Source organism: Aphelocoma coerulescens, chromosome 6, assembly GCF_041296385.1.
Source record: "Aphelocoma coerulescens isolate FSJ_1873_10779 chromosome 6, UR_Acoe_1.0, whole genome shotgun sequence".
In the NCBI taxonomy this organism is placed as follows: Eukaryota; Metazoa; Chordata; class Aves; order Passeriformes; family Corvidae; genus Aphelocoma; species Aphelocoma coerulescens.
In genome coordinates this window covers 6,376,305-6,403,659 of record NC_091020.1, presented here as the reverse complement: position 1 = coordinate 6,403,659, position 27,355 = coordinate 6,376,305, and the positions used below count along the sequence as shown (strand labels likewise).

At 38.0% G+C, this 27,355-nt stretch overlaps 1 protein-coding gene across 1 annotated transcript in view; it reads right to left on the bottom strand.

Moving 5' to 3' along the window:
• The window catches only part of JMJD1C (jumonji domain containing 1C), a 158,937-nt gene that overhangs the window by 92,049 nt on the left and 39,533 nt on the right, over positions 1-27,355 (bottom strand). Inside the window, exon 2 of the mRNA XM_069019064.1 lies at positions 15,363-15,527. Within this exon, the coding sequence (XP_068875165.1) occupies positions 15,363-15,527 (165 nt within the window). The remainder of the gene's footprint in view (positions 1-15,362; positions 15,528-27,355) is intronic.

Sequence of the window (27,355 nt, the reverse complement as noted above, 5' to 3'; positions counted from 1 at the left end):
TATTTCTATGCCTCTGAATCTTAAGAAATCACAACTGAATTCACCTCTTCTCACAAAACTATTCAAGAAAATGACTTCTCAATAATAAAATTATAATTCCAGACTTCATGGTTGAAAGCTAAGCCTAGAACTATGAACAGGCTGCAAATCACTCCTGCATGAATCTGGAAAAATTAATCAGATCTGTAAACTGCCTTGTTAATCTCAAAGCAGAGCACTACTGAGTCCATATTCATGTGGTGGAACGCTGGCCCTTCTCCACATACAGCATGAAGAAGAAATTTTTGCTAATGAATTTCATCACTTGGTCTCAGACAGGAACTACATTATTTCTCCCACTCCACAACTGCTCCTACTTGCAAACTCATTCCCTCAGAGGGTGACTAATGTGCAGGACAGTTCAATGAGCAGTAAAATGTAAAGAACAAAGAGAGCACAAGTTTTGTCTGCAAGGCAGAAGAGACAAAAATATGGTCTGGTGAACTCATCAAAGTCAATGAGGATGGGGGAGGGCATCGGGATTCAACGAAGGTGGATCCAAGCTACAGTCTCTGACACGGGACACCCAAAACCTTGCATTAAAAAAACCCAAACAACTCTGTGCAAACAAATGACTTGAAGAGCATGATAAAACCACTGGCCAAGAATTACAGCAGTTGAAAACATACAGGATTGAAAATCACTTTACATAAGGATTTTTTTTAACTTCTTATTTTCACTACTCTATTGGAAGGCTGTTTGAATACAGCACTGCTTTAAAAAAACCCTCCAATCTTACTAGCCTTACTTACTACAGTTAATTTGTGGGTAGTTCATACCCACCTTCTCATGCCTACCTTTGAAATAGAAAATAAGGCTCAATTTCTGGTAAATAAAAGTTACTGGTTTACATGCATACATAGTTACCAATATTCTTTGGCTCCTCACAATTTTGGATCATGGTTGAAAACAGAATTTCAAGGGAGAAGCAAGTATCTGCTTTGGCCTAATGACTTATTTTCCATGAGAAATTTGATATAAACAGTTATTAGGTTTTCTCCATTTACTTTTTATAGTCAAAATGTTATTGTTGGCCAACATAACAACAGTATTCACCATTTACTGTGTTTTATAGATCTTGCAATGACTTTCCTATCATCTCCCATCTTCATCTCTCATTTATGAAAATAAACAGATCTTTTAGTTCATTTCAAAGACAAACTCTAAAGGCAACCAACAAAAATCTGGACTACATTAGTTGAAAAATCTATACTGAAACTGTACCAAGACGGCAGACTGAAGCTAAAGTTTTAAACTCACAATGGAGATGCTAAGACCCTGGTTAACACCAGTGGAAAAGGTACATATATGTTAAAGAGAACCACTTCCCTGATAGAAAATAGCTAGCTGTTAACGACCTTTCATAGTGTTACTGTGCCAGAAACATCCATGGCCAAGTAACAGACTTGTACTTTCTTTATATAGTTAAATTCCATAGATTAAAAAAACAAACCCATTGGTGTCTCACTGTAAACATGTATACTAAAACATATGTTAAAATACCATTAATATATAAAAGGGATTGGTTAGAATCCTGTAAAGCCAGTCTGTCTTCCCTACTATCCAAAATTTGATTAAAATAACACTAACAGAAAGACATGACACAGACACAAAACAGCTCATAGCTTTCCAGTGTTCTGGGCAGGTGAGATGTCATACACACTATCCCCAAAAGGCAGGCAAATACCAGAGCAGTCAAATGACATCCAGTAGCACCAACTTCCCCTGCCTGGATGTGAGGAATGGTTGCCCTTCCTGCTGTCATTTGTACGTTGTATGTGCATTTGGAGCGTTTAAGGATATGACATCAGTCATTTTGTCACTGTGAGAGAAGCTTAGGTTAGATATTCAGAGGAAGGTTTAAAAGGCACAATAAAAAGTGCAGTGGTTATTCTAATAAATAATCTAGCATACAATCCTACATGTGCCAATAATGTCATTTGTATTGAAGGAACTCCAAGTACATCTGTCATTAAAAGATTGTGCAACTGCAGCGGCCAAAGATGTTGAAATCTACATTCTACAGCAGTGGCAGTAATTTCAGAGCTGTGTGCCAAAATGTGATTAATCACAGTTCACTGGGTATTGTGATAGTAACACAGGAAAACAGCTTGGCATAGCAAAACTATATGATCAATTAAGAATGCCATCAAGCCCCCCGAAGCATAACCTTCTAGTAGTATGAATACCACAGCACTTACATAGGTTAACTTCCAAGATACAGATTTCATATATATAAAGGACAGGAAAACCAAAACTATTAATAAGAGACTGTATGGAAAATGGTATGAATTCTTCACTAACAGAAGCTCATCTGAGATTATCCAAGTCTAAAGGAAACACAAACTGCTGCATACTCAGACACACATCCGACTGCATTTCTGCCTGACCACATTTTGGGAGTGGAGGAAAAACAGCAGAGTCACAGCAGGTTCTCTGTATACTGCACATATTAGTCAGGCTTATAAAAACCATCCATGATCCCTCCACCTGCAAATCCAGCCAAACACATTTCTCTCCTGCAAGTGCACCAGAGTCCTGACTAATCACACACTGCTGCTGCCTGCAGCTACCTTCACCAGCAAAGCTGATGGCACTTGGTGGAGGCTCATACAATTCTGCCTGTCTAGGTGATGGCCGGACATCAGTTTGACAAGAAACTCAACAAAAGTTCTGATGCAATCTCAAACCCATAATTGCTTTTTTCCACAGGACAGCATCTTGCTAGCCAGTGGAAAAACATTAATAAATAAATGCACACTGTGGTTCTATTTTAGTTTTATGTTATTTGCAAGATGAAAGAGTTCTAAAAGACATCTCTGACTTAATGTAATTCCTCCACAATTGTCCACAACTGCCCCCCAATACTGCTCCTGAATAAACTGGACCATGAGTCTTCGAAGATGACTGCACACAAATGACTATCACTCTACTTGCCAATAAACAATCAATAGCTAATTCATTAGCAGCTCTCAAAACTACCTTGTAACTGTCTTACCCAGGAAGTAGAACAGAATCTATTCAGTCTGTCCTAAGTAATTTAACAGAAGGAGACAGTTCAAAAGGGGCGTGGGGGGCGTGTGATGCCCATTCTTCAGGGTTAAAAGGATTAGCATCTTGCCTCAAACTTCAGTAAAGCATCTGATCCCAGCAACTTTATACAAGCAGTTTACAGAGGTGTTGATGCCTCTTCATGTACTCTACAATCCTGTACAATTCACTACTAACAAGATTCCTGAAAGGAAATGTCTTATGGTGCATCTTCAAACTGTCCTTTCTGTAAGCTACAGAGATATACTCTGGCATTTCTGTAGCACTTGAGGTAATCATGATGTGAAAAAAAAAGAGTTGATTTTAAATTTAGAGGCAATAAAAAAGTTTAATTAATCATTTGGACTAAAGTACTACAAGTACTAAAAGTACTGTAATTTAGAGTAGTAAAAGTACTACTAGTAGCAAGAGCATATGTGGACAAACAGAAATTCTGGAACCAAAACCAAGAGGCTTTAGGTTGGTAACAGAGCCTTACAGAACACTGAATTGTAGGTTCACAGAATATGCTGAGTTGGAAGGGACCTAGAAAGATCATCCTATCCCAGACAAATACACCAAAACACATAGGAACATAGTTCCCTAAAAAGCCCATTACACTCAAATGCAAAAAATGAATGTGAAAAATTGTATAGAACACATGAAGAGATTTTGGCTGTATTTATATTAATATAAGGTTTTATTATTATACTTTCAAACTAACTAAATATATCAGCCAATGATAAGAAGTACTATTCAGCTCGTTTCAGGATGCAGCTAAATGTTTCAGTGACTCCAACAACATCTACCCATTCACAATCAGCCCTACCAATCAGTAGTTTGTTCCTATTTTGATGGTACTAATACCATTTTCAGCAATTCAGTATATGCATTTTAAATCTCAGCAAAGCCCTTCAAATTAAATATGTAAGAATTTTTCAAAGCCATCTGAAACTAGAGCCAAGAACAGAAATATAATTTTGCACCATTTATTAAAAGAAATGAGGTACTTACCCAATGTCTTAGACTCAAAATTGATGAGAAATTTCAAATTACAATACTCAGGATTTTTTCAGAATGATGCATTATACGTAAGAATAGTTAATTTTTTTCTTACACAGATCTATTCAAAAATTGCTTAACTAATAGACCAAGTCTCTTCCATAAAGCAGTCAAAATGGAACACAATAGCAGCTAATAAAAGACAAAAATCTGAAGCAAATACTTTTTTTTACCCATGACTGGTGTAGATCCTCTGAGAGTTGGTAGACAAAAAATAAACACTATATCATTAATTGTGTTAATAATTCACCTATCTGTAAATAAGAAGTCAGACTTACTCAAGGTTAGATGAGGTCTGCCATATTTCTCTAGTAAAATATTAATTACTGCAAAAGGATATTATTTTCAAACAAAGATCAATTCCCTAATCAATAGGAATCTATTTTGATTGCTTACAAAAGCAGCCTAATGAACACTTTTCAGAAATTGTTTTGGTTCCCCAAGACATTATATAGCCCTAAATTTATGGTTCTTAACATTGATTCACTTTCTAGTATTAAAGACACTGTATGTAACAATGCTTTAAACATGCAATGCCCATAAAATAAGATACAATACCTCAAAGAATTAGCAAGAACTATTGCTGAAGTAACCTCAGGCTTTACTGCAAGGAAGTGCAGATAAGTTACAGGGAAAAAACCCAGTCACAAACCCAAGTTTCACTGTATGCCCTTCCCCCATTTATGTGAATACATCACACAGCAGATGCCAGAAAACCAGAAGTGTTCTAAACCCACAAAGTGATTTCTTGATACCTGATGAATTTCAAAAAATTAAATTATTTAAGTGTTGTTCCATCATTTGTTTAGGACTGACAACATCTTAACAGGACAGACTTTACAAAGAGAAACACAAGCATCTTCAGTTTAAGTTTTTGCTTTTCCTTTCAAGAAGTCATTGAAAGTGTCTTTGCCATCTCTAGCCCTTGACTCAACTTCCTGATTTGGCCAGCAGCTGGAAGGATGTTAATCCAAGGGTACGAGAAAGGAAGTGGTAAAACAATATGCTCCCAGCCCTTGCCTCTGCATGTGCACAGAGAATGGATTTTGAACCCACAGCGTACAAATAAAACCTGTATTAAATGAGGACAAGAAAATTGCTCAGCAGAAGAAACCAACCTGTGCCTTCAGCAGCCTTCTCCTCTATCCTTCTCTCCCCATCAATACTCCCTCACAATTCCAGGTAGTCTGTGGTTAGGCAGTAACTACATCTTAGTTGTCATCATGAGTAGTATGACCTGCAGCCAGCCAACATTTCCATTCTTCCTGCCCAGCTGGGGCAAATGCAGAGCCACCAAATCCAAGAACAGCTTCAGAAACACTGATCATATCCATGCCAACATAAATGGTGCAACATGAAGTTCAGAAGGTAACGTGTTCCCATACAAAAGTGCACCTGGAAAGCACTGGCAAGTACTTCAGGAGACTGCTCTTGTGACAGTGAAGTCAGGAATAGAGGACATAGGGGGTTTACTACTTCAGGGTTTGTTTTTCAGAAAAAACATGCATGGTAGTCACTTTGTCACAAAATGAAGTTAGCAGAAAGTTTAGGATGCTAAAGATACAAAATACAGATTCCACTCAGCTATTCTCCTCATGCAAGTTAAATGCCTCAAGCTGACAGTCTGGTCCTGAAATTTCCTATGTTCAGTTTTCTCCTTAGAAGTTAAGATAAATTTAAAAAGCAAACATATAAGATATACGACATCAAATCGTTGCTAGAACAACTTCAGCGGTGCATGAGGTTGCTGTGGAAATTTTATTTTTCCTGTCCTCAGGAAACTGCCATATATGAAAAAGATTGCTCATGATAAAAGTATCACAGACAGCCCATTTATAATGCTTTAGCACCTATGACTTTTTTCTCCAAGTACTTGATTTAGCTTGTTTTAGTGTAACTGAAGGCCTGCAAAATCTGCCAGCAGAAGTTTCTGTTAATGGCAGGTAACTACCAACATCTCATTTCAAAATCTTTTTCAAATGCAGAGCCCTAGGAATGACAAAATGAAACAAAAAAAAAAAAATCAGAAGTTATCAATACAATTCAAGTACAGACAATGCATAATAGAAATAAAAACCAGCACTTCATTCTTACATATATGTCTGCTTAGTTCACAAGGGTTTAGTGCAAACTAAAAGAATATTTTTGTGTAATGAGGGGGACAGAACTTCTGGATCTAACTGAGACTGAGGGAGGTTTAAGCCACAATGCCAGAAAGGGGAGGCAGTAGCACTTGCCCTTTCAGCATCAGTGAGAGACCTTAGCAGCAACAGTTGCCTTGTTTGTATGTCAATAACTGAAATTCAGGAGGAGTTGAAGGATACACTTCCTTAGGACTACCGAAAAAGCCTCCTTCATTTGCAAAACGCAGAACTTTTACCCTAAACTAGAAAAACCCAGTGTCTGGTGCTGACTGCAACATTTTTACTTTATTGAGACATGAATTTCACCTGAAGCTCCAATGTCTCAGCTGTATGAGAATGGGAGGAACAGGAATGCACCAGGCCCTCTGTATCCACAGTCACGCGTAACCTGCTGAAGTACCTTTTACAGAAAAAGTGCTTCACATTTTGGGTGGGTTTTCCACACTGCTATACATATAAGTGGGATATTGAGACTTCAGACAACACATCGTGGTATTCACTGTTAAGCACAGAAGAAACTGTTGAAATTCTGGGAAAGAAGAACAAGAAACTCTAATTATGCTTTCCATAACTCATCTTACTCAAGTGAGCATGACGAGAGCGGTGCTTCAGTATTGCAAAGCTGACAAGCACAGAAGCAGCAGTGGAGATTTGAACAGTGGGTGGCTTTCAAAATTAGCTGCCAAGTGGATTCGACAGGTGTAAAGCCCAGCTGCTCCTCCCGCCACCACAAGAAAAACACTGAGCAGTAGCTGGGGGTGGAGGTCTTCTGGCACAGCTTTCCTTAATCTGCACAGCCACCATTGGGAGGGAGGACAAGTACCATGCTGACATCTTTCCCTCACTGTACAGACTGTATACTGTACACTGTACAGTATAGTTCAGAAGATAGGTTTTTTTAAATGTTTTTAACATACAGAGAAAAGTATTCTGTTTGTGTGTATGTCTGCATACATATGATCTATAAATACACACCCACCCATATATATAATGTATAGATGTATAAGTCATAATTTGTATGAACAGCAACAAGTAAGATTGTGAGTGATGAGTCTGATGGGGATACACAATCAGTCATCTTCCAAAGCTCAAGCTCTGGAAGCTGAATTTCCACAATACTGTGCTGAAATAACCACCTGCATCCACCAGCCTATATTCTGCTCGCTGTGGTATCTCCAAAGTAGAGCTGATCTTTCTAATTCACTGGAAAAGTGCAGATGATCTACACAGCTACAAAACAATTTGTTTTCTTCAGCACAAGTTAAAATTTTGTTCTCATAAATGCTGTTAAAAAAAATAAAAAAAGAAATTAAATACTTAAGACTTTCCAGTGAATTCCAGAGAATCTTGGCTTTTCTATGGGAAGAAGCTGTGCAGTAGGCCAGCGCTGAAGTGTGAACACAGTTCAGATACACTGACACTAACTCCAGTCTAGCTGACTGGGCTATCAACAGGAGTATAACCATATCCCAAACCAGTCTAGGTTTCAGCAACAGTTATAAATATCAATATGCAAGCAGTCGCCCTACACTCAGCTCCCTGCAGCTGTGGCTTCAACTGCTCTGCTTCAAGTGCTGAGCCTGACTCAAGCTCAGCATGAACCTCAAGATGCTTTATGTCTGTCTTCTACGGAAGGACGTGTAAAGCATCACCAGCATTTCACTGCTATCTGACTTTGGAACAGGTGCAAGAGACAGCATCGCTCAGTTACAGCTGGAGGAGGCTGAACAGTATCTAGGGTTTTTTAACTGGCACAACCCTTGGAGAACAAGAAGTGCTTTACTAGCAGGAAAGAACCTGAGGTACAGACATCCAGGATGCTGTGACATACTAAAGCAGATTTCTCTAGATGAGCTGCCAATATGGCAACTCCCAGGCCAATATGATCAACATGAGTTGCGCTTACTATTGAAGTCTAGAAAATACTCCATATTTTGTTTGGAATTCTGTAACTTCTGTAAATGAAATTAACATTAAGAACTATTCTTAGCACAGCACTTAACTACAAAAAAAAGTATTTCATTTATTTCATATACGTAAGCACGCTTTTACAAAACTAAATCCTTTCAAACAAAAAAGCATCCCATTGCTTACAAATCCAAGTTTAACAAGAAGAAAGTAAAAAGGAAGCCTGCCATTAGCCAACACCTCAAGAGAAAAAACTTTGGAACAACCACTGCAGTAGTGTAAAGTGCACAGAAAGCACCAGGGTCACATAGAAAACAGCACTGCAGTGAGGCTTTCTACCCCATCACTCATTTTCAGAGTGGGAAGCCACAGGGCAACACCCATATTTCACAACAAAGCATCTGGGGAGGCAGATTCCAGTTTATTGCTCTTCATTTGGGGCATGTCCTGGGAAGGTAATGGCCTCTCCCCAGAAGGCTGCATGGAGAGCAGTGACTCCCAGTAAGCAGTAGTTTAAAAGAAGCAAGTGCCAAAGTACACAGGCGGGATGTGGTACTGCTTGAGACATTTATGTTCTGTGGGAATATTACAGTAACGAACTCTCCAACAAAGTAATCTTTGAACCATCTCCAAGTGCTGTTTCTGCATGTTACTGTCTTTCACAATGCAGCAAAAATCGGGTCATTTATGCTCTGCTGAGTCAGTTACTTAAATTTTCTCTTCCCCAAGCTCTAAAGTTTTCCAAGAAGCTGACAGCTTCCAAGCATTTTCTCCTCTATTGCATATATCTCACCTTTACCCCATATTATCAAGGCATACAAGCACTAGAATTTTGATGCAGAGAATGGAGAACCTGAAAAAAACCTACTGTTAGTTTCCCTGGAAGCTACAGCACTTCCGCCCCTCAAATTTGAAATATCCTCAATGTTTTTACTTATTTTTAAGACTCAGGAGACCGAGTCTTCTCTCTGCCATACTTTCCATATACACAGTAATCCTTTGTGAATTAATTTCTTTTTACTGCTGGAGTATTTTGAGTGTCCGCTGAGGATTTAATCACAGTATCTGGCAGTGTATACCTCTATTTTTCATTGTGCAGAGAGAGAACAGGCTGCAATGAAGTAACTGAATGTGCAGGGGGAACATCAGCAATATCTATAGAAGCTCCTGATTTTGACAGGGATCAATCTGAGCCATGGGATCAACATATAAAAGAGAAACTTACTCAGAAATGCTAAAATTAGATCATCAAGACAAAGAAGAAAACAGATTTTTGAGGGAGTGAAAAAGTGGTAGTGTGTCACAGTATAAACAGGAATGAACAAGGAACTTGTTCTACTTTCCATTATCGTGCCAAAAATAAAGAATTTGATTTGTCTCAAGAACCTCTGGAAGCCCTGTAGAATCTTGTTGTTCAATCTGTACACTTTCTTCTTTAATCATGACACAAATGCCAATAAACTGGCACTTTAAAAGTATTTGCTTCATAATCCAGCACAATCAAGCCAGCTGAAGCAGAATGCAGTCAAGCAAAGGGATTCTGCAATTTACAGCTGGGACAGAGGGGCAGGGAGGGAGGAGGGAAAAGGCTGCATAAGGTCAGAGGACAAATCTTCTCTTCCATGTGTCCATGAATGCTTCTCCTCTTATACTTTACCACCAAGTGCCCTAACATGCAGTCAGCACATGAACATACTGGGCTCATTCACACCTAACCAAAAGAAACACATCACTACTACCCAGAACAAACCTCATCTCCTCCTTCTGCAAGCCAACCTCCTCTTTAGCATGATGGTCAGGTGAAGGCCCACAGCCCCACATGTGCCACTGGCACTGGCCACTGTAAATCAGTTCCAGATTCTCACAATGGAAAAGAGTTTGTCATTGCCAATGAAGATCCACTCTTTGTCCCTGTTTTTGCTATAAGCCTGGCTAAAGCTCTATATTCTTGCAGAGCCCTGGACAGAGTCCCAGGAAAGACTGTTCTCAAGCCACTGGTTTAGCAATGACTTCACTTGTTCCAGCAAAGAGAGACAGGCAAACAGACATGCTCTTTTTTTCACTTGGGCGGAGGGGAGGTTGAGTTGTTCTTCCAGCCTCCCTGCCTTAGGAGGGAGATATGCATATTCAGGATCTCCTCATGAAAATGTATTTTAGCTTTTATCTATATATTCCTCAGGAACACAAAATTGCAGGAGAACCAGTTCTTGCTGTATACCAGCCCCAAAACTGGGAGTGATAGACTTACTGCAGACCTTTGTATGAGCTGAGACCAAAGGGCAAATCTGTTGGTTTGACAAGGCAAGTACTGTAAAGCTAATAAAGCACTGTCTTCATATTCAGAGCAACAAACTACTATAGTTTCTTCTGATTTATTATATATGGATTCATACTGAATTCACAAACAGCACTGGTTTGTTTAGAGGTATAAAAACACATACTTCACCAAAAAAGCCATACCCAGTAGAACACATGAAACACCCTCACTTATCATCATCACAGGCACTCAGCTCTGCCCTGCCAGCTAATGTTTTTCATCACAGTACACTGAGTCAAACCATCTCCTCCTTTGACATCTACCCTGCACAAGAGCGCCAGTTTCTTCCACAAGGAAAAGGCCAAAATAAAATAATAGTTTTCCTTTTCTGTTCTACAATAGCCTCTTCCTTTCTTGTTGCAGAAGTTTCTCATGTGTGTTCCCATTCAATGCATTCACTTTTCTCTATTTCCAATTCCAGTCCTTTTCTTTCCAACCTCTTGTGTTCTCCTAGATCCTTTACCTGAAAGTACAAACTTGCCATAACCTATCAATCTTAAGCTAATTTAATCATAACTGCATTTTCCATTATTCTTCTTTCCTTATTTTCCTTCCAAGATGATGGAACATGCTTCTTAAAATGCCTGTCTGAAATGTCTTTCTTTCATTTCTATCTGTAGACCTTCAATAATAAATTTTCATTTCAGCATATCATTCAACTTTCCAAAACCCTCTTCCCAAACAAAATTATTAAGAAAAAGACACTTAGCCCACACGTTCCTATGCCTAAAACACGTACAGCTGATGCTGCAAAAAAAGTGAACTGCTGTCTGTGGTGCCCTCTGCTAGGAAGTCTATCACCCTAAAACTCTTCTTGCACATTATTCTATTATTCTCTAAAATGTCCCTGGCTGCTTCAATCCTTTGTCATCTTTTTTTCTCCCTCTACACTTTATTTCTAGATATTTTAATGTGCAATTAGAGAGGCAGTAATTAAATTCAAACTGACAGCTCACAGAAGCATTCTGTTCAGTCCATATTAAAACCTTGGCTCCAATTTGTCACCCTGCCCACACATGTACTTCCATCTCCCCTCTTGGCTGCTGAGGGGATAGCACCATATTCCTAAGACTTCAGACTGAATTATATCATATGCATGATTTTATCACTGATCCCCAACATCATAGTACCCAAGCTATTTCTACATAGGTAAATAAATCTACTCTCCCTAAAATACAACTATTCTTTATCTACCTACAGGTCAAAAAAATTTATTCATCATGTCAGTTGCTTTAAAGTTATTTCTGAGAAATTCAACACCCAATTCTGCCTCATTTTTGAAGTACTGGTTATTCCCCTAACCCATCACTTTTAGCCTATCACTCCAGTCTTTTTGTATCTTTGTGCCATGCATCCCCCTTGTTTACCAATCTAAACCGATGCCTTCAGTTTCAACACCTTATCTTGGCTACTTTTTTTAATCCCTTAATGTGGGAAGGCACACCACTTACTTCTACTACCTACAGTTTTTTTTCCAGAATCCATACTTCCATTTTTTCCTATGCTAACCCTTTGGCCAATAAGTTTTCTCCTGCATTGATACCTATAAAGCATCTCTATTACTTAAGCTAAACAACAAGCACTGTTCACCAAACATCCTCTTCCCAATATCCAGGCTACACATACACTGACATTGCTTATCACTGTTGCCATCTCTTTAGGCTTCTTGACAGTCTTTTCTTCTATGATTGCAAACACCTCACATGCAGGGTAATTTCCAAATATACCAACTAGGCAGCCAAGTTCTCCAGTGCTCCCAGGAAATCATCTCACAAGAAGAAAAAGCATTTGATTACAGTGGGGACAACCTAAGGCAGTTCCTCCCTCCCTCCCCAGCCTTGCACAGAGGCAGAAGTACCCAGTCAAAGTCATCACAATGAAGCTTGTTCCTGGCAATAGGGCTCCAGGTTCATTTACAGCCAACTCTTCACCGGAGGGAGGAACTCCACTTAAGAAAGTAAAATCTCATCATGAGAGAAACTGAATTGAGGTGATAGTCTACCCTCTCCTGTTACTGAGTTTCTAAACAAGGAGAAAGAGACAATGTTTCCCATTTCCTCCCTTTCTCAGCCTGACTATAGAGCCTAAAATCGTAAAGCAGAGTTACACAAGGTCAGTAGATGCTGTGCTTTCAGGAAGAGCTACACCTCAGGCATTTTAAAATGGGAACATTTGTGAACAACTTGCATTCTAGAAATTTCATCTACAAAGTGGAGATTACATCAAATCACACAACTGAGTGGTGAAAGCAATCAGCAATTATAAAGTACTCAGACACTAGACTGATAACTACCCACAGAAAGCCCCACAGCAATTGTAGACCTTGTCTTCTGATCAGGCTTGAATACCAGACAGTAAATACAGAGTACGTTAATCAAAGAAGAACAGAAGGTGATAAGAACCATCTAAATAAACAAGCACTTTTCATTCACTCCACTGAAGGCAAAGGTCCCAGAGAAATACTACGTAACACTTTCTAAAATACTGCCTTGCTGCATTTATGTTAGCATCCAAAATAAAGCTGTACCAAAAACTTTTATTTTGGTATGATTTTTTTTTCAATACAGTTCACATACATGGGAATGCTTGAGACTTTTCCTTTAAAGGATACAGCAGGACTCAACTTCTTCAAAATGTGCATATTACTACATCCACACTTAGGATTTCACCTAAAAGTGCAAATATTCCTACTGTTGTTTGGCAAATCACTTTTTCTACCACCTTTTTCATGTTTTCTTATTTTTAGTAAGTCTTGGTTTAGAAAATAAACAAAAAAAACCTCTCCACAACCAAAACACACCACACAAACCTTCACAGAGCTCATCCACTCCAATCCACCACAGTGTTTTGATAGTCTGGCAACAAAAACCAAAGGTTCCATGTCAGTTTGAGCACTCTCACTGTTCCCATGCCATGGTGTGCTCAGAGTTGCTATTGATACAGAGCAAAACCTTGGGAGGTCTCTGTGGAAGGAATCTGCTCTAACTACAGCTAATATATCTGCACTTTCCCTCAAGTATGGTTTTTCTGGAATGGATGACTAGAGGGTTTGACTCAGAAAACAATTGCTAGAACATCTGTAGGGAGGCCAAGTACAAATGCTGAGAACTTGTCCTCTTCAACATCTGGAAACTGTGACCTGACAAGCTATTTGAGCCTCACTTCAGACTATACAATTTCAATTTTTTAACTGTAAAAGCAGGAGGCAGATCTTTTGCAAATCTTCCTTCTCATGCCTATCAGCTGCCTCAAGAATGTAAATACTAAAAAAAAAAAAAATAAAGGAATTGATAAGACAGAGATGTAAGAAAAAAAGTTTTTGCCTTTTGCTGGACCAGCATAAGTTTGACAAAAGTGTCTGCTAGGAGAAAGGTTCGACTAAAACACTTTCACACATTAGCAAATACATACTTTCAACTTGTGGACAGGATCAGCAGCCAGACTAGAATACTTTATAGAAATATACCCCTTCTAAACCCAAGAAGGATCTCTATCCTAGAGGGTGAGATTACAAGCATGTAAAATAGCAGAGTACTTAGATACTAAATTAAGTTTTTAACAGATTTTAAAATACTCACCTCAATCAAGGAGAGATGGGTGGCTTCAAAGAGCAAATGACACGACTCCCTAAAACTAAAAATTCTTGCTCAAGGATATACTAACTTGCCTGTACAAGCAAATATATAACTCAGCCTGTACATCCAGAAAGTTAGCTTGCTTTACTTGAGTACATTAGCACAAACATACAAGCTGAGTCAAGTAGGAATATTTACTGAAGAGGAGTAAGTCGACCCAAAATCATCTATGGCTTTTTTGACCAGACTGTTTCATGACCTTCAGAGTGAGTGTTCCCACCCCAGCTTCGGAAAAATTATCATGCAACAGCACTCTAAGAAATCCATCAGGTGCTCCGAGACAAGAATATGCAGAGTATATTGAAAGGAAACATTTCTCCGGCAAAAGCCAGAGAAAAAATACCATCATCTAAATTTATTATGACTATAAATATCTAAAAACCCAAGACTAAAGTTACAGATATTAAGCTTATTATCAAATATGTCTAAGACTTCCCTTCACCATTTTGACAAATTTGTTGGAGCCCCCTTTCACCCACCAGTCTGTGAGGAATCTTCCCCAACTGTATGCAAAGCAAAAGCATCTAATATAGTATGTTCCCAAAATCTCACATCTATTTGGCTCTTCTGAAGACTTTGATAGCACTCCTAGTTTCTTTGGAGAAAAAGGGAATACGTGTTTATTGCTTATTAGATTATCTCATCAGATATATCTAAAGGCATGTCACAAACGAAAGCAGCCTCCTAGCAGTTATCTCAACAACTTTAATGCTTGGGCAGCAATCCAGAAAAAAGGAGAGTCACAAATATCACCTCATAAACCAGGCGAACAATTACCACTTACTTTATTAATCTTTTCTCATCTTTCTGAGCTCTGACCTGAATTTCAGATACCTTCTTTGTGGGAGCTGAGGGTATCACAAGCCTGAGGGTTTATTTTTCACCTTAATTTAAATTCTCCCCAGAGCAGTAAAATGTGTTACTGGTAAGTTTATATTTGTAAGATGCTTTCACTATGGAAAGTGACATTAATCCTATTATGTCGCTCAGAGACCACTTTTGCAGTGTTTTAGGTTGACTCAAAAAGGAAGATGAGTGATTATTATCACATCACTCTACCCCTCCAACACAACCATGCTTTACTAGTATTTTCTTATCCTTTTCTTACCTTTCTCCCCCTCCATGCTCACCATTTCCCACCACACTTGAGTAACCTAGACAGTTTCCCAAGGACAGAATTAAAGAGAATAAACTACTTCAGTAAATAAAATTGTTCAAGTATCTTACCAATGCAGGCCATTGAATTTGTTTGATCTTTGATCCCTGAGTCTGGCTTGGGTCCTTTCTTTTCGCCCAGACCAGCTGGTACTCCACCAAGAAGGCTGCAAAATCTTCATAAACTTTAACCCATTCTCGCTTTTCCCATTCAAGGTCGTCAAATTCCACATATACCTGAGGAAATTTAAGAAAGGAAAGGAAACACATTATTGCATATACACAGCATGTGTTCATCTACACACACTTCTGGACACATAAACCTAAAAATTTAATGCAAGGTTTTTTTTATTACCCATTTTAATGCTATGGTTTTGAAATTATATTATCTGTTCCTGCACCATAGAAGACAGTTTTCTTGGCAGTGCATTTGTGCTGAAGTTACATTTGCTAAAACACTAACATTGGGTGTCTTACCTCATGAACAAAAAGCATTACACAAGGTATTTAATAGTAGCATTCAAGTAATACATACAGCTATCTACATAATCAGTAAGTTTTAAGAATACTTCTCATTTTCAGTTCCATTATGTGTCATGTAATACCAACCAACCAACCAATCAATGAAATGGTTTTAAGGGAAAAAGAAGTCAATTGGAACAGCACCAGAAAGGACATCCTGAGCCTGCAGACCTTGCTACTACAAGCAAGTCCGACACACAGAACCTCACAGAAGCAGCTCTGTTTCTTGCCGCTTCTGTCCTCCTGCAATCCAGCTCAAAAAACCAAACCAAACAAAAAGCAATACCACCATGTTTTGTTTCCAGCTAGATTAATGTGGAGCCAGTTTGTAGCTATTTGATCTTGTGCTATCCCTGTCCCTCCCCAACACAGAACAGCTGTACCTTCTCCACTCAGCTACATTCACTAAACTACTAAGTTAAATACACCAAACCTTTTGTCTCCTCTTGTGCAGGGCAGAGGGATCTCAAAGCTATCCAAAAGCTATCTGCATTACTAAGCACAATTCTGCTAAACCCATTCCATTTCAAATTACAGAATTTATTTTAAATATAAAAAAAAAAATCAATGTAATAAGGTTCTCTCTTTTCCAACTTAAGAGAAATTTCATAAGGAAAATCAGCCAGCAATATACAAAAAAAATCACTGCTTGTTACACTAAGTGGAGAAGGAGGGAAGATGCTTTCCTACTCTTCTGAACTTCAGCCCTCAGTGACACCCAAGGCAATTTCTGAAACTCAAGTTTCTTCCTCTATCTGCTTCTGAGAACTTAAAATCACTGTCACAGAAATATTCTTCTCTTTTAACTCTGGTTAATTTTAGGCCTACAACATACTTCCTTGTCTAGACTTTCTGTCTCACACTTTCCAAACGTGTACTACACAGTGCTCCTTCTCAGCTTGTCCTTCTCCCTTCTGAGTACACAACTTAAATTTCCACCAAGCCACTTCTCACTCCTGTATCAAGTTCATCATCCCAGTTTTCCCCCACACATACTTTTAACCCGTATTACTCCCACTCCATTCCCACACACTTTCCTCTTCCCTCTCTAAAGCATCAGATCAAGAAGACCCTCTCACCTCCACTGTTCATTACTGCAGCTATCGCCTCTTAGTCTAACAAAGCAAGTAGAAAACAGTAGCAAAAACTGTTTTCACTAAAAAAACCCACATTTTAATAACTTAATTTCTAGAGACTAATTCTAAAATTTGTAATAAAGTTGCAGAATATTCATGTCTTAATCAAAACAGTTAACGGTAACAGCTAACAATAAACAGAGTAAAACTTTAAAAACACTGGCAGGAAAGTACATTGTATCTCAAATCATCTTAGCAGCATTCATTAACTTTTATTTGCAGCTACTTTGAACCCTTCTGGAGAAACATTTATTTCTAAATGTTGTTGTTTGTTCAATTGTAAAGACAACCTTCAGTGACAGTACAGTTAAAAATCATTCTCTAAATTCACCTTCCTCCTGGCCTCTCCTGCAAATTCCGCTCAATTATTTTGGACTGGTCAAATAATTTTTAGTATCTGGAAAGACACTTCACTTGGGTAGTCTGTAGCAAGGTGTTAAGAGTTTAAGCACCAGACCTCACACAGCAGCAGATTTTAAAAAAATAGGAGGCAAGGGGAATCAAGTGAATAAATATTTTTGAAAAGCACAGATAAGTCTAAAGCGGAGTTAGCAGTTTAGAAACAGCCACACTAAAACATACTGTATCTTCTGGACACTGGCCAAAACTTGAGGATAGCTGTGATATAATCTAGTGTTTGTGTGCAAGTTTTGCACCCCAAATAAACCGAAATCCGGTGCAGCGACAGTGGGAGTTATTGCTGAGCTATCTGCAGAGTCTCCTGGCACCGTATAATTAGATCTTCAAAGGAGCAGTTCCAAGAAAAGTGGAGAATGGAGCGTGGCACAGAGCCAGCCTGCCATTGCCCAGGGCACCATATTCTGCCTCTAGTACGACACACACACAACCTTACTTGGGAATTACTTCTGCCAGCTTCCACCACTTTCAGCTTTCCATGCCAAGACTATTAACTATCTGCTGGCTTCTTAAAGCTCATTTTTGAAAAGCAGAAGCAAGAGAGACAAAAGGCAGAGCCCAGTCATCGCCCATTCTCTGTCTGGCTGGGAAATTCATTTTTCTAAGGCAACAGTAAAGCCTCTGAAGAATAGAGGCTTCCCCTTTCTCTGAACGCTGACTTACCACACAGAGACGAGCACTATCTCAAGCAGCACAATTTATGAAAGGGAGTAAAAAGGGGAAAGGATGAGGAAAGGAAGCAATCCAGCAACCTACGCCAACAAAATAAAATGTAGAGCCAAAGTTAGACCCTCTAAGGAGTGCAAAGGCTAAAAATATTTAATCTTTTTTGCTCCACTGACAGAACTCTACACAGCAAGAAACTCTACAACATTTGCCTCCCTAAGAACAAATGTTGATTTTGAGATTTTTCAGCCAAATTGTGCTTCCTTGCCTTGTCAGCTATTTGTGAATAGATATTATATGTTTGTGTTCCCAGAGTAGCTGAAGTCTTCTCACCACGTATGCATTCTCTTGAATAAAAAGGAGAAATTCCCACTGGGATGATATTATATTTATAATTGGCATTAATGTGCTAATTTTGTAACTCACTGCTATTTTCCAACAGGAAGCAGCATAAGCTTTTAGCATGCTTTTCCAAGTAAAGCAAGACAACGAATTTATTTCCAATGGAGTCAGCCAAGCAATTGCAACAAAATATTGCTATTTCAAAGCCCAAACACAACGATCATGGTGAAATTCTCTACATGCAGCGCTGTGATCCAGAGTTTTCCAGTCATTTCTGCTCCAAATAAATACGCCTGACCAAACAAATTCTGAAACCCTTTAGAACTGTCATAAAGCAATGTTGACTTCCAACAAATTTGACTTAAAATGTTAAAAAGCATAGTCCATGCATCGTCCACTTTCTTAAAACGACCTGAGTGCACTGTTATACAAGTTCTGTTTGCTTTCCTAAGGGAAGAGAGTACAAGTTACCCCTTTATCACCTACTAATTGTTAGCAAAATGTTTGTTTCTAGGAAGAAAAAAATCCAAGCAACCTTTCTGAAGACATTTTCAATAGGGTCAAGAAAACACTACTTCTGTACAATATTAAATAGTCTTTCATCAACACCAGTTTGGCTACTGACTTTAAGGTGAGCCCCAGGGTGCATCACTTTTCTATTAAAACAGATAGAATATTATGCCATGTTCTATTGTTACACATATATACTTCATAAGCAAATTACAAGTGTTGACAACTCCAGACTCAGATGCTAAAAATTATCTGTGCAATTCAAAATTCTTAGTTATGCAATTTAAGATAGACCTAAACCTCTTAGCATTCAACCAAGATTCAAAAACTAGCTGTCAATTTTCCAACCTTGTGATGTATGGTCAAGGGAATACACAAATGTAAACCTTGTATGTAATCGAACAGAAATTTACATAAAAATACACAAGTGTAGAAAAGCATGTTTCAATGGCAATAAATAGAGTATTTTACAAGGGGGGGGGGTAGTTTTGCTTTTAAAATCCATGGTACCATCATCAAAGAAAAACAAAAGTTTTCTGTTTGACACCTCCAAGTTATACACAGTAACTAAAAGAATCAAAAACTACAAGATGTCTTGGCAAAATTCAAAATACAAGTCCAAATTAGTTCTTCCCTTTCCATATTCCCCAACATTAACTGCAACTTGCAAATTTTAATTCTGGGGAACAAGAATTCTATGGGATATTTAAGAATGGCTTATTCTTGGCCTAGTAACAAGGGTTCTGGGAGTTTCTTGGTTTTGAAAGAAAATCCAGGCAGCCAAGGGAGCAGCCAGTGCCTCCTGCTGCTGCCCACAGAGGTGGATGGAACAGGTGAGACCAGGGATCCCACACCAAACTACCACCAGCAGCGATTGGGAGGTTGAAACTGGCAGGAATGTTTCTGGAGTTCTGAACCCTGGACAACTCTGACACCTTGCTCAGCACAAGTGTGCTTCCTCACCATAGTACACAGCTGGAAATTAAAACAAAGTACACTAGACTCTGGAAAACTCCATCTCCTGATTGAGATGGATGCGATTGCCAAATATCTAGCTGGTATAGACTAAGGCTAGTTGTAAGTACATAAGGGATGGAGCCAATAAGGGTGCTTTTATAAAACTTAATCTTCCATCCTGTTCCCCATATCCTTGACTTCTCAGGTTTTTACAAATTGTTTCTCTGATGGAGATGGCATCACCCAGCAGTCAGGTCTTTCTAAATATATCTTAAACTAATCAAATGCAATCAAAGCACAAGTTACTAAAAAGCAAAACAGCTTAACACAGGAAAATTATTACTGTGTTATGCAAGTGCTACCCATTTCCACATGGAAAAGTGGTGAAATAGCAACCAAATAGAGCAGTAGGGATTTTTCTTTAATAGAGGGCTTACAAAGTTGCTTTTTGCTACCAAAATTTCACATTAGCATTTCACAGTCACTCTACAATAAAAAGAGCTCAAAAAAAAAAAGCATTTTAAAATACATTGGCATTCCCCATATAGCCTAAAAGCAACTTAAACAGCTGAACTAATGGCAATAGATTGGTCATAAACTATCAAATATTTTAGTATTAAAAGATGGGGTTAAATACCTCCATGTATTCTTGAAAATAGCCAGCATTTTTACTGCAGATCAGACATGTTCACTCACTTATATTTGCAGTCAAGGAAGTACCTAGTTTTGACAAAAAGTAGTAAATGTACTGTGTATTTTTTAGCCGGGGTGAGTAGATACCCACAATACCACAGAAAGTCTCCAGAAGACCTGAAAATGTTCCTGACAAAACTGGTATTCCACAATTCAAGGAACATAATAGCTTGTACATTGCAAGAGCCCAGCCTCTAACTCAAAAGCACTAGAAAAAAAAGCTGTAGAATCAGATAAATTCTCTTCTACAGACATGAACACTGAAAGATCCTTCAAAGATAGGACAAATTCGTAGTGTGAGTTATTTTATGCTATTTCAGCTTTTAAAACATAAAATTGTTTGAACAAATATTCAATTCTGCACATCTGTTTTGATTATTTGTGGAGTTTGCAAGAAGTAACAAATTTAATGGCAGAAGATTTTATTTTCTCTTAAATGAGAAGAGAAAGTCCTGCCACTTTCAGATGAGCTGTGGAAATCAAAGGGACAATTCCTCAAAGATGAAATCCTGTTTGACATACCCTACTACCATGAAACATCATACTGATAGTTCTGAAGACTTAAATTCTCTTTTTATTCAAAAGAAAATGGAATAGGTGTAGTATCCCAGCAGCAATCCTTAGTCATAAGCTGGAAAGTTGAAGTGTACAAAAAGAGAGGTTGATTCATTATCTGCAGAGTATTAAGTCTCTGTTGCTTCAGGATTCACAACTGCTTGGAAACCTCCTTTTTTTTTTTTGTGGTACAAAATCTTTCTAGGTCTGTCCAGCAGGAAAGCACCAACACTTACTTCCTCCCACTGAGTGACCCCACATAACAGCATCCAGCTACAGCTCCTCTGAACTGCAAGGAGATAATCCCTCCAAGAACACTCTTCTCATTACTGAGGGAAGAATAAAATCTGCAGCCTCAGGATCATCTGCTAAAAATGTATAAAACTATCTAGAGAAGCCTGTGTCATTGCTTGAGTCACACAGTGACAGACACACTCAAGCTGAGGCCACACTTTTACTGCCAACATTGCTCAATACACTTCAGAGATGGCAGAATAAGGAAGACAACCCTGCTCTCTCAACAGGCCTCTGAATAAACCAGAGATACACACTCACTGAAAAGACATGTCAAATACATGCCACGTGCAGGAGGGAAGAAGGACAGATGTAGCAAATATATGCTCCAATAAACATGGATTTTCCAGGTAGATTCCTTATGTTAAGCTTTAAAACATAAAAATCCTACAAATACAGAGAGGCCTTGAAACAAAAACAACTACTTATTTTCAGTAAACAGTAGTCTCAAGATACATTACAGGATAAGAAACTATCAACATGTACAGTTTATGATTAATTTTCAAACCCTAATTCTGCATTCCCCAAAATGCATGCTTGAACACTGCCAATAAAATAGCTCCTGCAGAAGAAAAATGCAGCAAAAAAATGGTTGCAAAACTGAAGAAAAATACCAGTATTATTGCAACAGCCTGCTGCAGTCTGTAGCTTGGATTGCTAAGCAACCAGCACATCACGTAGAGCACGAAGTAGAGATTGCAGAGATGATGACAGAATAAAAAAGCATCCTACTTGCATGCCCCAATACCATCCTTGAAATAAAGAAAACCATCTAACATAAGTATGTGACTTTCATCCCTCAATTTAAAATGCATATTCTGAACAGAAAGCTGAAGGAAGGAAATATGATCTACACTCAAATGAAAGGAAATAAATCCCACACTTCTTGTATGTGAGTTTTAAATTAATTTCTCAAAAAAATACTTCTCTCTGATAAAAAAATAATCTACGGGAGTGTATATTTTACTTTACAAGCTATTTAAATCACTGTAAGTGTTTAAATTATTTGGCATACCTATTTTGCAAATCTTTTTCCAAATTAGATCTTAACAGCAAAGTGAGGTAACATGGAAACCAGAAATTAAATCATGACTCTACTGGACTTACAAAAACCAAAGTCAAGTAGCCCCATTTGATACACACTTTAGATTCCAGAAATTTACTGAATTACTGATCCCAAGTGAGAAATAGAAGTGACTTACTGTTTTAAGAAAGCATAGCCTATTAAATAATAACTAGGTAAAATATGCACATCACATAAAAACCTCCTGGCCCTTCAGGCTTGAAAAAATATTCCAAATTCTCTTCACCATTACACAACATAGGAAACTTTTACTATACCTAAATTTCTAAATGATCGTATCTAAAAACAATAGTTAAGAAGCACACATACTATAGAAAGCCTACATATTCAATTTAAAAATAGATGGATTTTTGTTTTCAAATCAGATGTCATTTTAAAGAAGGTGAACTAAAAGCCAGTTAAAAAACTCTAGTGATTTAGATAACTTGTTAAAAGCAATTCATCTTATATACACACATTTGTAATGTCATGATAAAAAGACCAACACCTGTCATTTAATAAGGAACTACTATTGCTAAGTTTCAACTTTAAAAAGATTATGCTGATTTAAAACTGTATATATCTGTCATTTGAAGATGTGACTAAAACCAACAAAAAATAACTATCAGACTATTTTAAATACTAAATATTAATTTACTTCAGTCAATTTTTACAATGTAATGGCTTATTAATGAAGAAAAAGTTTGTCCACCAGCACAATGCACTACAGGAGGCTAAATTAAAGTGAACGGTGAAAGGAAAAAGTCACTTCCTAGCCAGAATTCATCAATTGCTATTCTTTTTCATCCCCAATCTGAGGTAGAAACAGAAATCTGCCTCTCCTGAGGTAGTAAACTTAACCAATCCATGTGTTGTTTTAGCTAGCAAGGCATGGCTGCAAAGCCATTCATGGGGAAACAGGTCACCTTCAGTCCTCCTGAGACAGTCTAAATGCACAAAGCTGGCACTTAAGGAGACAACCAGGACCTAAGCAGAGAGCTACAGTTACCTGAGTTTTTCTGATGTCTCACTCCATCTGAATAGCCCAAACCTGAAGCACTGCTAAAAGGAATCAATAGAAGTGCCTAAAAGCACAGGGCTTTCCCTATTCTACCAAGACAATCCAATTAGCCATCTTCAATAGGTGAGCAGCCAAAACAGCCATCTTTCCAAGGTTCAAAGTACTAACCCTGACTAAGGACTAAGACCTGAACCTAAAAGTACTTATCAGTATCTATCCAGACAGAGGTTCAATCTCATTTATACGCTGGTAGGAAAAGTGGTGTCCTCCCAAATCCACAGTGCAGACACTGATTAAATGCTGTACTTTGGAACAGTAAATCTTTATTTGAAGTGAAACAGATGAGAGACTGTAAAAGAAAAGCAAGGTTTTGAGATGAACTTTTGATACTCATACTTTGGAATCCAGGCTAGGAAAGACCAAGTGCCTCTCAGCTGCTCTGCATGCCCACATCATTCTCCAGACAGCAAGCCAAACAAACCAGGAGTGGGCTCACAAACAATTTCCTTTTTGTCAGATAAAGCCAGAGGTACCAAAAAGACACCAGCAAATCCTTAGCATAGTGACAAATCACCAGAGGAAGCTGGCCAGTAGATTTTGTTTGTACTGAAGACATTTTCTCAAGGCCTAGCTCATATCAACAGCAGAAATTCCAGCAGACAAACTCAATTCATTGCTTTCTTTGGTTATCTTACAGGAATTAAGAGAACTATGGAGGAATATTCCAAGAGTAACCAGGAATTCAGCTACCAAGAAGAGACAGTATATTGGAATTTTTATAAATGGTTGTCAACTAAAAAATGGTAATTTTCTGTATTCTGACAACAACACAGTATTTGCTCTTGTAACCAAGACTGTTAACCTTAAGCGATAAGACAACCAAACAAATCTTAGCAAGCAGATGAGAAAATAGCATTAATAGTAACAATCATAATCTTCTGAAGCAAGACAAAATGTTAGTGAAACATTTACCTACTTCATTGACCACCTGCTAAAATCTTTAGCGATATTTTCCCGGTGGTTTTTCCTTTATAAGAGGAATAGAATATTTGAGTAGGGAAGTTAGTGTACCATATCAATTACTTAAAAGCTTTATCTCTTATCAGAGAAGAACATGTTACAGTTTTAACAGTAACTTCTGTCTTCTTTCCTCCACTTCACATGCTATCTATAACCACACTGCTGTTTCTATAACCATAACTGTTTCTCCTGGTCCTGCCAAAACCACCTCTAAGCAGAACAATAAAGACAAACAGTTTCTTCCTAGCTAAGATGCAGAGATATTTCACTCTGGCTGTTTTGTTCAAGTTTTATTTTTTGGAAATCTGAATACTTAAAGTCTTCTCCTGTAGTGTTGTGACTGTATTCAGTGCTATCTCACAAGCTGAATTACTGTTTTGTTGTTTAAGAGTCAACTTCATGTTACCATTCCAGCCTTTGAGTTTCAACCTCCTCTACAAGTCATCTTTCAATACTACATCTCTATTCCCTTCACACTGTTGACACTTGTCTAGTTCTTCACACTGGACAGTCATCACTCAAAAAGACTCCCATACAATTTTTCTGATGTAACTGAAAACTTGAAGATACCTGCTAACAAAAGATTCATAAACAAAACTTACCCAGATCCACTTCTTTCTTATAGGTTAACTGCAGCAATAGACAGAAAAGAGCTGTACTCAAGAGGTTGAAACTTCAAAGGATTAACATATAGACTTTTAAGGTCTATATGATCTTCCTTTATTTTTCCACCTGATACCAAACTGCAAGGCTAGACTTTACAGAGAAGAACTGGGTCATTACAGTTCATAGTTCACCAGTGCATAAATGTCCACAAACTGGGATCAAAGTTCATTCAACTGAGATATCTCCAGCTATTACCAAAAGGCCAGGGGAGATTAAGAGCGAGGCTGGTGGCACATGTGAGCAAACATATTATCAGGAAACAGCCTGCCAAGTTAAGCAACATTTTGAGAGTGGGAGAGGAAATGTAACCACGGTTTCCTGGGGTTTCAGACTGTCTTACTCTACATCCTCAATCTTGTCTTTGCCATAATGGCCACTCCCGAGTCACAGATATCAAAATATCTGAGCAAAAAAATTACACCTCTATAAATAATAGGTAAACTCTGCAGAAATACAGCAGCACAGTAAGTAATTTAGGCAATCAACTTTTCTATTTCACAGTCTTAAGGAGATGGTTTACATTGGAATGAAGACATTAGCAATGTGGACAGTTTGGTCCCAACTTAACAAAGCACTTACCTTTTGTCAATGTATTGTGAAAGTCTTCTAAGAGTTATTTGCCTGTGTTTGGCTTTTTTATTAAAAAAAAAAACAACCCAAAACCTTCAGTCACTGATAGTGAGATGGGAGATTCTGCCCTCACTCCATGACAGCAGGCAAGTCACAATATCTGTGCTCCATCCTCTAGACCAAGAGTACAATCACTTCAACCCAGTGTTGCCTCCTTTGTCCACAAATTCCTTGGGAACTGAGATTATGTTTACATGACACTGAATGTATTGCAGATTGAATGTTGGTCGGTTTTCAGGTGCAACTGAGGCGTCACAAGACAAATCATGCTGGATCATAGAACTACAAAGACAACCAGCTCCTCTGAACAACTGCCCACTTTGTTGTTGCAGCTCCTAAGGCTAAAGCGCAGGAGGAATGGCTTCAAATAAACAGAATTACTGATGTGGAAAAGCTTCAGGAAAATAGGGCTGAAAAGCACTTAAGGTTACAGAAATCACTCATGATACATACATGAAAATTCCCTTTCAATGTGTTTGTCTACTAGTGCTTTTCAGAAGAGAGACTTTTGCTCTGTCATCTAACATTCCTTTTTGTCCTGCAACAAAATTTCTCAAAAATGTGAGGGAGGTCATTTAACCTTTTACATCTTAAGTATTAACTAACTTATTTCAGTATCACAATTGTCCACACTAGAGAGAAAGGTTTGATTTTTATCTTAATGGCATGATTTTTTTTTAAAGCTTACAGCATACCTTTTGTTAATTAGAAATTGTCCTAGAAATCTCCAATGTACTTCAACTCAAACAAAAACGTGAAGGCAATGAAATATTATGCATTTTCAGCTCTCCTAGTAATTCCTTTCAAAGATCTTTTCAAAGGAGGAACAATAGATCCATTGATAAGACCAACAGAACAAAAGATCCAACAGATAACATAATCAAACCCTTAGTGCTTAAGGCCAGAAGTAAAGACGTGAGAACAAAATATTGGCAATGAGTATACATCAAAAGCTGCCTAATGAACCTAATTAATAACCTTAATTACTGCATTAGCCATCTCTGGCTAGCCTACTAGTAAAAAAGTCAGACACTCCCTGTCACAACAGCAAGGATAATATTTTTGAATAAATGGTATTTTAAAGAAGATTGTGATGATAAATTTAAAAAAAACCGGGTTGTTTATGCACAATGGTTTATAGACTGTAATTATAAAGGCTGTGACCGAAATTTAAAAGAAAAGTCCTCCCTGCAATTGAAAAGGCTACAGAGAAGAGAATAAAAAAGCATTAATTCAGAACTGTACATAATTTGTTCACCATCTGTGCAAGTTTCTGGAACAAAACAAGTTTTACTGTATGTCCAAGACAGCTTTTAATGCTAGAAATAGTACACATAATAAATATACCACAAGATGAGGACTGGTACTCTTTATCGCCTCTTTTCTCCCCTTTATTTCCCCATGATCATCTTGCTTATTTACAATTAACATATGGTTTTTGTGTCCCCTGATTCAAGCACTGCTATACACAAAAAATGCAGAACAACTTCCCCCAAGTTTTCAGCACTCATCTGCATTTGCAAGTTTATTTTCTGAGGATCTCCTTGAATTCCAATAACCACTTACACTCAGA